Raw genomic sequence first — 14,431 nt, forward strand, 5'->3', positions numbered from 1 at the left:
TTTATATTCCATTATTCCTTTCTCAGGCGATGGTGTACACCAAGGCCCTGCGCTTGTCCAGTCTGGCAATCACGGGTGGTCAAACCACCATTGGTCAGATCATCAACCACATGTCCATGGACGCCAACTTCCTCATGATGCAGCTCTTTTTTATTCATTATATCTGGGCTACACCTCTACAGGTTGGGGTTGTTTTTTGGAAGCAATTAGCATTTGGTATTTGAAATAAATGGCAACGAAATTACAACTATATTGCAAGTCATTAAAGGTCTTGCTTGTTTTTTTTTGGACACAGAGATTTGTTGAACTGAAACATAGTTAGTGGAAAGCTTACCAAAAAAGCGTATGAAGTTTCAAGCTACTAGTATATTGATTTCTCCCGCCAAACTGAAGGTTTCATTTGGGGGAAGTTGCTCGGTCTGTCCATCTGTCCGGTTTTTCTCCATCACTTGGTAGCGATTGGTCAGATTTTGGAAATCCTTGAAGCTATCACACTTCTTTAGAAATTTGCAAACTTGCGCCCTAGGTTCAGTACTGCATAAACGTGGACAAAACATCAATTCTTACATTCATAGTTTTCTCTTTGTTTTATTTGTTTTGAATTTTTTATGTTAATTGTTTCAAGTAGAAATAAATCTATTGTCTCTTAAAAGTAACAGCAGATATTCAAAATAACATTTACAATTTGATAAATGCTGTCGCGCTTGTACAATCAGTGTACAGCAATAAAATGAATACAACAAAGAGTTGCTCATGCAAAATGAAAGCAGTTTTTCACAAAAGAAATGTTATTGAAAAAACACATGCTTGTCAATTTGTTATATGAACCTGTTGAATTAAGAATTATTTATTTCTGTTGTAATAATAACTTTTAGTTTGCCTGTTCAGGTGGTGCTGTGTATGGTAGTGATGTACTTCAAGCTGGGTGTGAGCGCTGTGATAGGGGCCCTTGTCATCGTCCTGTCTGCCCCACTCCAAATCATTGTTGGCAGAGGCATGTCCATCATGCAGAAAAAATGCATGGTACGTCTATTTCTACTAGACTGTTAAGCTGTCAAGTACAACTTGTATACTTGGAAATTAAATTTATTGTTCTGATCATGTTTAAATTCACTTCATTAGCCACAGAATGTAAAAAATGATGATATCTATGACCAAAAATACACTATTGTATATGTTTGTATACCACCTGGCACCATATCTAATGCAGCAACACTCTGACGCTCGTGTGAAGAAGTGCAACGAGATGGTTCAGGGAATCAAGGTAATCAAGCTGCTTGCCTGGGAATCGTACATCGCCCGGGGTATCACTGAGTCACGCAAGAAGGAGCTACGTGCTGTCATGCTCAATGCCATCTTCAGATCTCTCTTCTGTGAGTAAACATTTACATGTGTGTGAAAAACATGATACCTTCTGTAAAGTCTGCATTTAAATAAAAAATTGTTGAAGGGTTAATTGAATTGTTTGTAAAAAATACATGTTGTTATTGTTATTGAATCATTTTATCATCCAACTTTCAGCTTTTATTGGCACGGCAGCACCTGTATTGGCAACATTCTTGGTAAGATAGACATCATTCTTGATATCGCTCATACATTTGAAAACTATCTTGCTGAAATAAAAGAAAATCTGTGTTTTGGGTAACTGATCTTTCAAACCAGACCCGCTCCCCCATTTTTCGAACCTGAAAAACATATTTGAAAACAATGTGGCTCTGATGTTGGTATGGATGAATTCCACAGGCATCTGTCATTGAAAATGAGTTGATTGAAATAAAAAAGAAAAACTTTTTTTGGGAGGGGGGGCTTTTTCTCCCTACCCTACTTATCATTTTTGCCCTAAACACAAATAAAATTTATTGAGACCAAAACATTTCAGTACTAACAGTTGAAAAAAAAGGTCTTATTTTGTATAAAATTGTCATGTTTTCTTGGACTGTCGAGATAACACTTTTTCTGTATTTTTCTCCAGACATTTGTGCTGTATCCAATCATGGAAAACCAGCCATTAACAGCGGGGAAGGCTTTATCCACACTTGCCCTGTTCAACATCATGGCCATCCCACTGGTCCTCTTCTCTCTGATGACGTCCACAATGATAATGGCACACGTGAGCGCACAACGTCTCGTCCCGTACTTCCTGCTGCCAGAAGTTGAGTCCAGCCAAGGATTCACAGATACCATGAAGACAGAAGGCGACGAAAGCCTTCATGGAGAGGAGGCCACCACTGATGTATGTTAAATGAGAGAGTATTTAAATAATTATGAATATACAACAGCACGTTGTACATATAGGTTTTTGTACATCTAGGTTTTATTGCAATTCCGAACATTCTGAAACAGTCATCAATATTTTTAAGTTTATTAAGTGTTTTTTTCCTATGAGATTTAATAAAATAGGTTTCGGGAGTGAAATTTCTAAATCCAACTCTGTTATATCACAATGGTCAGGGTGTGCCAATGCAGGTGTTGTCATCTCGTGACCTGTATGTGAGCACGTGTAGCCTGGCCTCCCACCAATCCCACATGACACCCCGACATTCACGCCAGAACTCGAGCTCCTCCCTGCTAGACTTCACCACTGATCACCATGTCAACTCAGGTAATCTACATACGTAGATATTTGCGTAAGGTTTTCCACACAGGTGTTTTCTTACATACAAGAAAAAGTTTTAATGTTTTTTTATAGCATTTCTGACTAACTTTATACATGTAAAGTATATGTTATTTGTTATTTGTTACTTGTTATATGTTAGTAATTGATATTAACCTTAATAATATGTTAATGCCCCTCAAAGGGAGACGTCTTGTAGTCACACTGTACATCCATTCTGTCCATACCCAATTCCAGCTGTCCATAAACATAGTGTTTCAGCCATAACTTTGACACTTTTACTTGTATTTTAATCAAATTTCACCAAATTGTGGATGAGCATGGGAAGGTGTGTTGCTCCTACCATTCATGCAATCATCTCGAATGTCAAGGCCACACTTGGTCAGTGGAGCTCAATAGGAATTACATAGTAAATAGTATGTGTCCCTTCTATAAATTTGTCATATTTAACTGGATTTCTATAATGACTTTTTTGAGCAGCATGTAAAATGTTACATTGAGTGGTCAATGGAGCCTCATGGTAATACTTCATGGCTCAGCTGTAACTTTATTACAATAAATGGGATTTCAATCTAATTTCACATAATTGTTGATCAGTGTGGGAAAGTGTGTCATCATAAAATCCATGCTCTAATCTCATTGGTCACACTTACCTAACTTAGATATCACTGCAATAATTGGTGTAAATTTTATCACTATTGATCAAAAATTTAATCAAACTTCAAAAATTGTAGAAATTCTTAGGGATAAAACAATGATTGTTGAAAGTCTACCATTCGCAATCGATGTTGCTGAAAGTCGATTACATAGTCTCAAAATCATTCAGCTAAAAACACAAAGCTAATCATTGAAAAATTTCCAAATAACAAAAAAACGCATTTATTTGTAAAATTTGATTTCATGCTCATTAATTATTAACATTTATTACACTTTTATATGACTGAAGTTTTAACATTTTAAGGAACTTTTGATTTTATTACATACCGGTAACCGAAAATGTATCAAAATGGCTTGACTGATTACTTCCAATGATAAAGATTAGAGACTGATTTACAATCCCTAGTCATGCTTACCTCCCATCTGAAAGGTCACTGTTTGAGCTCAATGTTGCACAATATGGATTGGATAATAGCTTATAATGTTTATCTTATACCAATGGCCATCAACCAGTGACAAGACCCATTCAGGGGCATTTGTCACATTCATGTGATCCCTCTTGTTCATTATTAAAGTGTAATGTTAGCTAAATATACACATATGATATAATTTGGTTTTGCATGCTCTTTCTGTAAAATATACACAGCCCAATTTCAAATTAATTTCATGGTTTAATTTTGTCTCTTTGTATCTAGTTTTATGCTATGTTCATTTTGTTTTACATTATGTACATGTGATTTTATGTAAATCTTGACCTAACATAGACAGAATTCTACACACTTGTCTTGTATGTCAATGTTCAGTTTAAGAACAGCATGAAATCTCTTTTACAAGTTTTTTTTTTGTTAAATTCATGTCGGTTTTATAAATACATAAACAAATTGTATATTTGTGCAGTTTTTCTTAAAGAATATAACGTACAAGCTAAAGATTCACCAATGAATGGGGACAAGAGTTTTGTCGCCATGACCAGCATGTCCATATACATTCTATGTTTTGTATATTTACAAGCCTAACATATATACATGTATACACCATGTAATGTTTTAGGGTTGCCACGACGACATTCTGGTAAGAATATGGATTTGAACAAACAAATGTCACTAGCTTAGAGTAAAACACATGGCGTACGTTCTCAATGTGCAGGCCATGTGTTTTATCAAGTTTTTTAAACCCTTCTTTCTAATAAGATGTGATTGTTGCTGTGAATGACTGATATTCACATTTTTGTCTAATTCTTACTGTGTTGTGTCTCTCTTGCATGATTTGATTTTTCTGTCCCTCACATTTCTATTTTTTTCTAAATCAAGTTAATTTAATGACATATCACTTGAATATATAAGATTTAATGACATATCACTTGAATATATAAGATGGTTGGTAGATAAATTTGACTATATTAAAAATAGTTTTTTTAAGTCTCGTATGCATAACGATTATCACAATAGTATTGCTTTCACTTTATCATTGAAATCTATTTTATTGTATTTCACAATCATGTTTAATTTTGACAAAGTTTATGATTCAAAATGATTATGAATCTCGTTGGTGTTTGATCTTATTGTGAAAGTAAAGTTGCTTTCAGTAAACATGTATGTACAGTACTTGTATGCAAAGATATTTAAGATATATGCAACAACATAAGTATGCAACTTCCTTTCTATTTTTAGAAATGTCTCCGTAAGTGTGATGACATATTCATAACTACATTCAATGAAACTTTCAATTTGTCAAGCAGAAATTCTTCTAGTAATAGCTCAGATGTTTGACATGGTTAATTTATGACTTTGGACAAGTTCAATGTAGTATAAATTGTTATAAGAAGACTTATTTCTGTATTCATAAAGTATATGTTGAAAAAGACTGAGCTATTACAGTCTTGTATTGCTAGAATGAACGCTAACCATTTCAACTCCTCCTTCCACTCATCATCCTAAAGCCGCACTCTCACACATTGAACATTTTGACAACTTTTTTATTTTTTTGTCTTGGAACGAGCCAAATTTTGCGAAAATCCATGGAAACCAGTTATATAAGACTGCTGACAAAAAATTAGATTGCAGATTTTTATTTTAAGTTCAAAAATTGATGTTTAATGCATTTTTCTTAAACCATTTATAACAGTTTAAGCCATAAAAATTTAAGCCATAAAACATTAATTTTCGAATGGAAATATGAAAATCTGCGATTTCATCTTTTGTCAGCAATCTTTTATCATTGGTTTGCAGATATTTACGCAAAAATTTGCTCTTTCCAAGACAAAAAAAAAAAGTTGTAAAAATGGTATATATCTGTGAGAGTGCCGCTTTAACTATCAATACAGTGTAATCAGAACCAACGTTTTGATGTATAAACTATGCAGACATGGCCAGATATTCTTGTAGCTAGAATGTATAAAATGTTGTGTGTTTGTCTTCTCAGGCTAAAAATATATATATTCATCAGATTTGTATGTACACTGTATATGTTTGTTTAAAATGTTGGCTCATGTCCCTTTTCCTTGTAGATACTTATTTTAAGTTATGTCTTTGCAGTTTTCACCATTTTGTTACTAGTAATAGAAATGCATTTAGATTAAGTGGGAAATATATCTTGTAAACCTAGCCAGTACAATGTTGTGATCAATTAACCATATCCCCAGCATTGAGCTTTGTTTTTACAGCGGTGGTATTGTCAGTAAACAGTGACCACTACCAACCACGACGTCGACACATGAGCGGGGTTTCGATAGAAGAGCTAGGTAACGACTTAACGGAGAATGCAGTGGAGGTGGAAAATGGATCGTTCACCTGGGACCTCAAAAAGCAGGAGCCCACCATTAGCAACATCAACCTCCAAATACCTAAAGGTTTGTGGCTGGATGCTTTTCCTTCCTACTGTTCCACATACTGGACTTTCTACAGGAGATATGATTATAACAAATTTAATATTTCTGAGCTATTTGTAGAAATTGATATGTTTTAAATAATCTCAGGCAAAACAAAAAACAACAACAATTAAACCATAACAAAATACCAGAGTAATAACGAAGGAAAATTACTTGTTAAAGATTCCTTTTGACTCTGAACATGGCATTTGATTACTGTTTTAGAGGTTATCAGCAATACATGGTATACACCCATATACGATGTGTCTTATAAGCTAGGTATCTGTGTCTAAATTCAATATGCAACTGTCACTGTGCAAGGAGATATAAGAACAATGATTGCCTGATTGTTCAGAATTTAGATCAAAACGTTATCAACAACATCAATGTTAACTTTAAAAGGTGAAATATTTTATGTTGTCCTAGTATATTTAGAATTAAACAAGTACAACCGAAACAGTTGCCTCAAATCTTGTTAGCGAAAACTGCATATGTCTGTCAATGTATCAATGAAACTTCCAGAGTAGTAATATGATCTTAAAAGTTTACAATAAATGATAGCGTTAACAGTTTTGATAACCTGAACAAATATTTGAACAATCAGGTAAATATACACTTGATTACATCTCACTTTTACTTTCATTTTAATGTCATAATTTGTCTGGAAGTAAAAACAATGACTACCGTATGCATAATGGTTTGGACGCATCTTGATATTTAATTAATCTGTGCTAATGATAAGTATATTTGTATGGTGTGTGTTGTTAGGGAAGCTGGTGATGATTGTTGGGACAGTAGGAAGTGGGAAGACATCCCTGATCTCGGCCCTCCTGGGAGAGATGGTCACATGCACAGGACGGGTTACATGGCCTAGGTAAGCACAATTATGGTACTTTAGAAAAAGCTCAAATAAACATTGTTTTAATACCAATAATGACGTTTTTTCGTGGGATCTAATAGATAACTTTAAAACAAAGAATCATCGGGTGAAGGGGCAAAGAATTCTCTATGTTTACAGTTAGATGATGGATGTATTTTTTCAAAAATTAAGACAAAGCCAGGGGTAGGAGTTCTATTTACATTGACATATAGACAGTCTTTGTCATAGGAGTTGATAAAATGATCTTAGACATATATTGTTAAATTTTAATGTTATGTAGTGTTGCTTGTAAAAAAATCAGTTAACAACAATATTCTGCTTTATACTTGGGAGTAAAGGTGCTTAATTTTAAAAGAGTCATGTGTTATAATAGTGTGTAATGTGACAGGAGCCCGTCTGTTGCCCTTGTGTCCCAGAAGCCCTGGCTGCTCAATAAAACCCTCCGAGACAACATCCTGTTTGGAGCTGCGTATTCATGGAGAAGGTAGTATCGTAGGCTGTTGATTGGATTTTTTTATTCAAAGTCTATCAGATGTTTTTAATTCTTTATATCAAAATATATGAATGTATAAACACAACATAAAAAGGGTTTCAATCAATTTCAAGCTAGTTTGGCAATAACTTTCTATGCACCCTTGAGGAAATTAAAATTTGTTTCACTATCAAAATTGTAAACTTATTAGTGCATCTGATATGATGATTTTCAGGATTGTATGCAGAACCCATAATTTTCTTCACTCTTCACTGCCTTACCGTACTTTACCTACAGGTACCAGAAGGTTCTGGAATGTTGTGCACTACAGCCGGACATAGACCAGCTGCCTGCTGGCGACCAAACGGAAATAGGGGAAAAGGTACCTCAGCGGTGGCTAATTGGTAGAAATTGTGCATTTTGTAAATTTTGTGAATCAGCTGTAAAACCATATTTCTGTGATACATGATATTTATTAATTTAAAAGTCAGTTCTTGCTTGGCTTAACTGCCTGCTTGGTTGTTTTGACTGTTGGTTGGACTTGCCAGTTAGGAACGGTTGTACTGAGGTAATTGTAGGGATTGAACTTTGGTCTTAAATCATAACATCATTGGGAAAAAAATGGATAAGCGATTTTAATTTATGATCGATTATGAAATAAAAAGTTGAAATTTACAGACATGGTAAAACTCAGTGGTATAAGTCATTTAAAACTACATTGCAGTTTAGCCTTTGAATATATGGAACAATACCTAAAGTCATGTTAAATTTATTTATTTTAGGAATAAAATTTTAGTAAGAAGTGAGTGTTTTTAGGTAAGTTTCAGATAAGAGACTATTTAGTCATGAAAATACCTTTCATGGCTATATTTAAAGATTACAACCGCATTGCAATAATAAATTCCGTATATATGCAAATGATTATAGGTGACCTAGGACATAAACAATTGTTTTTTAACAGTACTCGGTTATTGGTTTATCCCTAAGTAATAAATTAAATGCTTTGAAGGCCTACAATCATTAATTTATATGTTTTGCTCACCTTTTTTAGGGAGTAAATATGAGCGGAGGTCAGAAGCAGAGAGTGTGTATCGCCAGAGCGCTGTATTCTTCGGCAGATACCTTCATCATGGTAGGTAAATATTGACCAGTGTGGCATTTCATGGCCTTTCCTGGTTTGCTGGAGTAGTTTAAGGTCATATGGTTGAAATTTGCTTCCTTACAAGTCAGTTGTGCAATGCATATGTTTTGGAGAATAATTATATCTCCAATGAATGGAAGAGACATAAATTGTTTTTGTCCTGTCCATCAGTCAGTCAGTTTGTCTGTCACACTTCGTTTTCACACAATAACTTTAGAACGCTTAGACACAGGAACTTCATACTTGATATGCATTTTGGTCATGACGAGTAGATGACCACTATTGATTTTGAGATCAGAAGGTCTTAGGTCAAGGTTGCAGCGACCTTGAGTCGAATAAACAGTTTCCGCTCAATAACTGAAGATAGTTGGGGTCAAGGAACTTTATACTTCAGGCCAGTAGGTCAAAGGTCAAGGTGCATGTAAGGTCAAATAAAGGTGTCTGCTGAAATACTAAACAATGCTTGGGCCCAGGAACTTCATACTTGGTTTGCTAGTAGGTCTTAAAAAGTAGATGACCCTATTGATTTTGAGATCAGTAGGTCAAGGTCACAGTGACCTTCAGGTGAAAACAATTAGCTGATCACAAGTCTGTAAGTCACACTTCTTTATGCTCAATAACTAAAGAACGCTTGGACCCAGGAAGTTCAAACTTGGACCATGGAACATTATCCTTTGTATGCAGCTTGGTCATGACCAGTAGATGACCCTTATATTTGTTCGTCTCAAGTCCAAAAATACAAATTTCATGTCTATCATTGATTATTTCTCACCTACGACCACTCAATTGGAGAGAAGAGCACTTTTTAAAAAAATCTCTAAATTCATCCTGCCAGTAAAATGAATTAATTTCATGTTGGTGTTGAATACTATTCTTTATATTTACTTCATTCACTTGCTATTAAAATTTTACCTATGATATTATCTGTTAAATCAGGATGACCCATTGTCCGCACTGGACGCTCAAGTGGGTCGGCACGTTTTTGACGAGGTGATTCTTAAGAAACTGCTGCGACGAAAGAAGACTATCATCTTTGTCACCCACCAACTACAATACCTCAACTACGCTCACTCGGTAATGGATCTTTTTTGCAAACTTGAATGTTTACTTGAACTGTTTTTAAACATGAACATGTTTTCATGCCATGTATGTTACTGCATATTATGTAGCAAAACCATAATGAGATAGTCAAATTAATTTTCTAAAAATCATACAGATGTGTAAGTACCTATTATGTTTGTGCAAATCATGTGGGAATAAGTTATTGTTTTTTTTTCTAAAATAACTTGAACAAATAAAGTCTGACTGGCAATAAACTACACTTGTTTCAAATTAGTGATTACTTTGTGTACTCTGCTTGAACATTTTCCATGCTGCAATAACTCAACAACTATGCAAGATTGGTTTGTGAAACTTAGTATGTCAGTAAAGAGCCCATAAGGAAATTATGCACATCATTTTAAAAATATTGTTTCTATGGCAACTTAACAGGTATGGGACTATTGTATTGCTAGCAACACTCAGGTATTTGTAACTATAACTGAAATATTATTTGTAACTATAACTGAAATATTTGTATATTATCTATCCTTCCTTCAGGTTGTGGTGATGGTCGATGGTGAGGTTGAGTGCCAGGGGAAGCTAACAGAGCTGAAGCGTACACACCCAGACCTCTACGACTCTTGGAGAAAGGCACTCAAGGTCGCCAAGGCTGAGGAGAGCAAAAGGTTGGCTACTGATGATAACAACTTTATTTCAGCTGTTGCCTTATTTTACTGACTGTAACCTTTACTGATTATATACAAGTGTTTCTACCATTTGCTGTTGCGATTGTATCACATTGGTTGTTGTTGCTGCTACTGCTGTTGTTGTTGTTTGGGGGAACTTAAATATTGAATTCAATTTTAATTGTAAAAGTTTTCTGTAAATAATAATTTAGGATTTACTGAAATTTGTTTTACATCTTCTGAGCATGTAAATAAGACTGAAAATAGGATCAAAATGCTCATAATGAAAATTCAGCCACAAAACAGAGGAAGAGACTATAGATGCTCTTCCTGAGCGAGGCAACGAGCACCAGCTTGGTCGACAGATGAGTAACCTGACTGAGGCGAGCGGATCGTCAGATGGGGAGAAGACACCCACAGAGACCAATGGCAAGGTATATATGGTACATGTTTACTAATCAGATCCATGAAATATCTCATATAGACAGATTAATAGGCTTATTTGGTCATTCCTTTTCATTAAAAAAGATGGTGAGAGTGCTTATTATGGTACACCATGTGTTATATGATCACTTTGTAGTGTGAGTGAGGAAATAATTATGAACTTTAATGTTCTATAACAGCTTTAAGAGTTTTGCATCATTAATGTTGAATTGGTGTTTGTGTTACTGGTGCTATCAACTTTTATTAATTGCAGATGTCAGTCTTCAGCATGCCAGCAAGCCCAGAGAAGAAGGAGCCTAAAGATACACAGACACAAGAGGAGTTTGAAAAAGGTATATAGACTGAAAACGTGAGCTAGTTTATGGTTGCAATTGTATACATGTACTGCTAACAGAGGTGAACATTAAAAAAAACCATTACACAACAAAATCCTCATACTTGAATCCTTCCCCAGGTCTGGGTAGTGGGAGTGACATGGAAGCAGCGGGAAAGCTGGTGAAGCGCGAACATCGGGAGACTGGCTCTGTGAGCTGGCGGGTGTACATGAGTCACCTGGCAGCATGCGGCCCCATCTTCATCACCATCTCCGTCCTCCTCATGGTCACCTACCAGGGCCTCCTGGTCAGCACAAACATGTGGATTTCACATTGGGCCTCAAAGTCCACCATCTGGGCAAACACCCTGCCATCAAATTCAACTGAGGTGGGTACATAATGAGATTTATGGAATCTTTTCGCATCTAGAGTGATTTGCAGTATCATGGTGATGGTATACAAACTTTGTGATATGTTTATTCAAGTTGACTGTGTTTTTACTGTTTTTAGACCTCATGAATGTTCTCTGGACTATTTTAAGAAATTTCATTTGTAAATGTTCCTCTTAAATCTCTCCCCCATAGTTTGTGCATGTTATTATCTCGGTTGGAAGGTACACATTTCATATTTATTCAGGTGTTTGACAACAGTCGTTACATCCCTGTGTATGTGGCATTGTCGCTGAGTGCGGTGCTGGCAACACTATTTGGGGGCTTCCTCTTTCAGTTCACGGGGGTGAACGGTGCCAAAAACCTACACATAGACCTCCTCAACACTGTCATGAAAGTGCCCATGAGGTATAAACACAGGAAAACATGGTTCTGGTACTTCTGTGTTGTACATACTGTAAAACCATTATTATTTTTTCTTAAATTCTCCTTTGTTGTTCAGTTATTATCAATGAATTCAGAGAAAAACTGTGTTTTGTGACTTTCAAAAGTTTGTAACAGATAATCTAAAAACTGTTCTCATAGTCATACCTTGTAAACATCTTATTTCTAAGCAAAACCTCATTGAAATAGATGTGCAAGAAACTTTTGAAAATCCTTAAACTAAACCCAAGTCTTTTTACTCCATATAAAGCAGGATAAAGTCTTAAACATTTCAGTCAATTTGACTGTTTTTGGATTAAAGGCCGTCACTGTATTGAGACCAGCAATATTACGTTACAGTACATACCCTCTCTTCTATACATTCAGATTCTTTGACACAAACCCAAGTGGTCGTATAATCAACAGATTTTCTTCAGACATTGGTCAGATTGATCAGGTAAATATAACTCTTGGATTATTTTTATTGTATGCTTTCTGTTGGTTTATAGACATTTATCATTGACATATAAGTTGACGTTTTCACTTTTCAAACATTGAAAATATCCATTTGATATTACTCATTGTTTTAAAAAAACATTCTGTTTTCCAAATTGAATATCAGTACGCATAGGGCTGGAAGGCAATATCCAAAATAACTTCATTAGCATATAGTCTGGTATACTTTTCCAATAAAGTATTATTTACAATCGTTTATTTTTATAACAATTTTTTATATATTTGTTTTGATGGAAGGTATATACTTATCACCAGTATAGTTCAGGACCATTTCTGTTTAGTGTATCTCCTATATACTTGCCTCACCTGCCATCATTGGTTACCAAACCAGTACTTATATATTCCAGAAAATTCCTGGTACATGGGATGCCTTCCTGCGTGTTGCCTTGGCCACCATAGCTGCTGTGATTGTAAACTGTATCTCAACACCTTTCTTCATGATCGCAGCTGTAGCTGTAGCCATCCTTTACTTCATTCTACAGAGAATCTACATCTCCACGGCAAGGTATGATGGTACATGTATAATATGGTCATACCTTCATCACCACGGCAAGGTATGATGAAACATGTATAATAAGTTGTTGCCTTCATCTCCACAGCAAGGTATGATGGTACATGTTTAATATGGTCACACCTACATCTCCACGGCAAGGTATGATGAAACATGTATAATAAGGTCATACCTACATCTCATTGGCAAAGTATAATGAAACATGTATAATATGGTCATACCTACATCTCCTCGGCAACTTATGATGAAACATGTATAATAAAGTCACACCTACATCTCCACGGCAAGGTATGATGAAACATGTATAATAAAGTCATACCTACATCTCCTCGGCAACTTATGATGAAACATGTATAATAAAGTCACACCTACATCTCCACGGCAAGGTATGATGAAACATGTATAATAAAGTCATACCTACATCTCCAGGGCAGGGTGTGATGAAACATGTATAATTAAGTCATACCTACATCTCCAGAACAGGGTGTGATGAAACATGTATAATTAAGTCATACCTACATCTCCAGAACAGGGTGTGATGAAACATGTATAATTAAGTCATACCTACATCTCCAGGGCAGGGTGTGATGAAACATGTATAATTAAGTCATACCTACATCTCCAGAACAGGGTGTGATGAAACATGTATAATAAAGTCATACCTACATCTCCAGAACAGGGTGTGATGAAACATGTATAATAAAGTCATACCTACATCTCCAGAACAGGGTGTGATGAAACATGTATAATTAAGTCATACCTACATCTCCAGAACAGGGTGTGATGAAACATGTATAATAAAGTCATACCTACATCTCCAGAACAGGGTGTGATGAAACATGTATAATTAAGTCATACCTTCATCTCCAGGGCAGGGTGTGATGAAACATGTATAATTAAGTCATACCTACATCTCCAGAACAGGGTGTGATGAAACATGTATAATAAAGTCATACCTACATCTCCAGAACAGGGTGTGATGAAACATGTATAATTAAGTCATACCTTCATCTCCAGGGCAGGGTGTGATGAAACATGTATAATTAAGTCATACCTACATCTCCAGAACAGGGTGTGATGAAACATGTATAATAAAGTCATACCTACATCTCCAGGGCAGGGTGTGATGAAACATGTATAATAAAGTCATACCTACATCTCCAGAACAGGGTGTGATGAAACATGTATAATTAAGTCACACCTACATCTCCAGGGCAGGGTGTGATGAAACATGTATAATTAAGTCATACCTACATCTCCAGAACAGGGTGTGATGAAACATGTATAATAAAGTCATACCTACATCTCCAGGGCAGGGTGTGATGAAACATGTATAATAAAGTCATACCTACATCTCCAGAACAGGGTGTGATGAAACATAACAGTATAATAATATCATGCCTTTTAGTATGATAGTAAACCATATACGTGTAGTGAAGTGGATTTATTTATTTTTGTTTTAACTGTAGAAGATAAT

The 14,431-nt window shown here is 35.4% G+C and overlaps 1 protein-coding gene across 2 annotated transcripts in view; it reads left to right on the top strand.

Moving 5' to 3' along the window:
* Nucleotides 1–14,431, top strand: part of LOC128231303 (ATP-binding cassette sub-family C member 9-like) — a 32,246-nt gene that overhangs the window by 3,504 nt on the left and 14,311 nt on the right. The window contains exons 6-25 of one of the 2 annotated variants that reach the window (XM_052943943.1): nt 27–182; nt 889–1,023; nt 1,211–1,373; nt 1,522–1,562; nt 1,973–2,233; nt 2,452–2,602; nt 4,322–4,342; nt 5,934–6,119; nt 6,906–7,011; nt 7,406–7,501; nt 7,787–7,871; nt 8,541–8,621; nt 9,567–9,704; nt 10,230–10,357; nt 10,653–10,791; nt 11,055–11,133; nt 11,256–11,503; nt 11,752–11,912; nt 12,315–12,384; nt 12,791–12,948. In XM_052943943.1, coding sequence (XP_052799903.1) covers nt 27–182; nt 889–1,023; nt 1,211–1,373; nt 1,522–1,562; nt 1,973–2,233; nt 2,452–2,602; nt 4,322–4,342; nt 5,934–6,119; nt 6,906–7,011; nt 7,406–7,501; nt 7,787–7,871; nt 8,541–8,621; nt 9,567–9,704; nt 10,230–10,357; nt 10,653–10,791; nt 11,055–11,133; nt 11,256–11,503; nt 11,752–11,912; nt 12,315–12,384; nt 12,791–12,948 — 2,603 coding nt within the window. The remainder of the gene's footprint in view (nt 1–26; nt 183–888; nt 1,024–1,210; nt 1,374–1,521; nt 1,563–1,972; nt 2,234–2,451; nt 2,603–4,321; nt 4,343–5,933; nt 6,120–6,905; nt 7,012–7,405; nt 7,502–7,786; nt 7,872–8,540; nt 8,622–9,566; nt 9,705–10,229; nt 10,358–10,652; nt 10,792–11,054; nt 11,134–11,255; nt 11,504–11,751; nt 11,913–12,314; nt 12,385–12,790; nt 12,949–14,431) is intronic. The other variant, XM_052943944.1, reaches the window with a different exon arrangement.

This window comes from Mya arenaria, chromosome 4, assembly GCF_026914265.1.
Source record: "Mya arenaria isolate MELC-2E11 chromosome 4, ASM2691426v1".
Classification (NCBI taxonomy): domain Eukaryota; kingdom Metazoa; phylum Mollusca; class Bivalvia; order Myida; family Myidae; genus Mya; species Mya arenaria.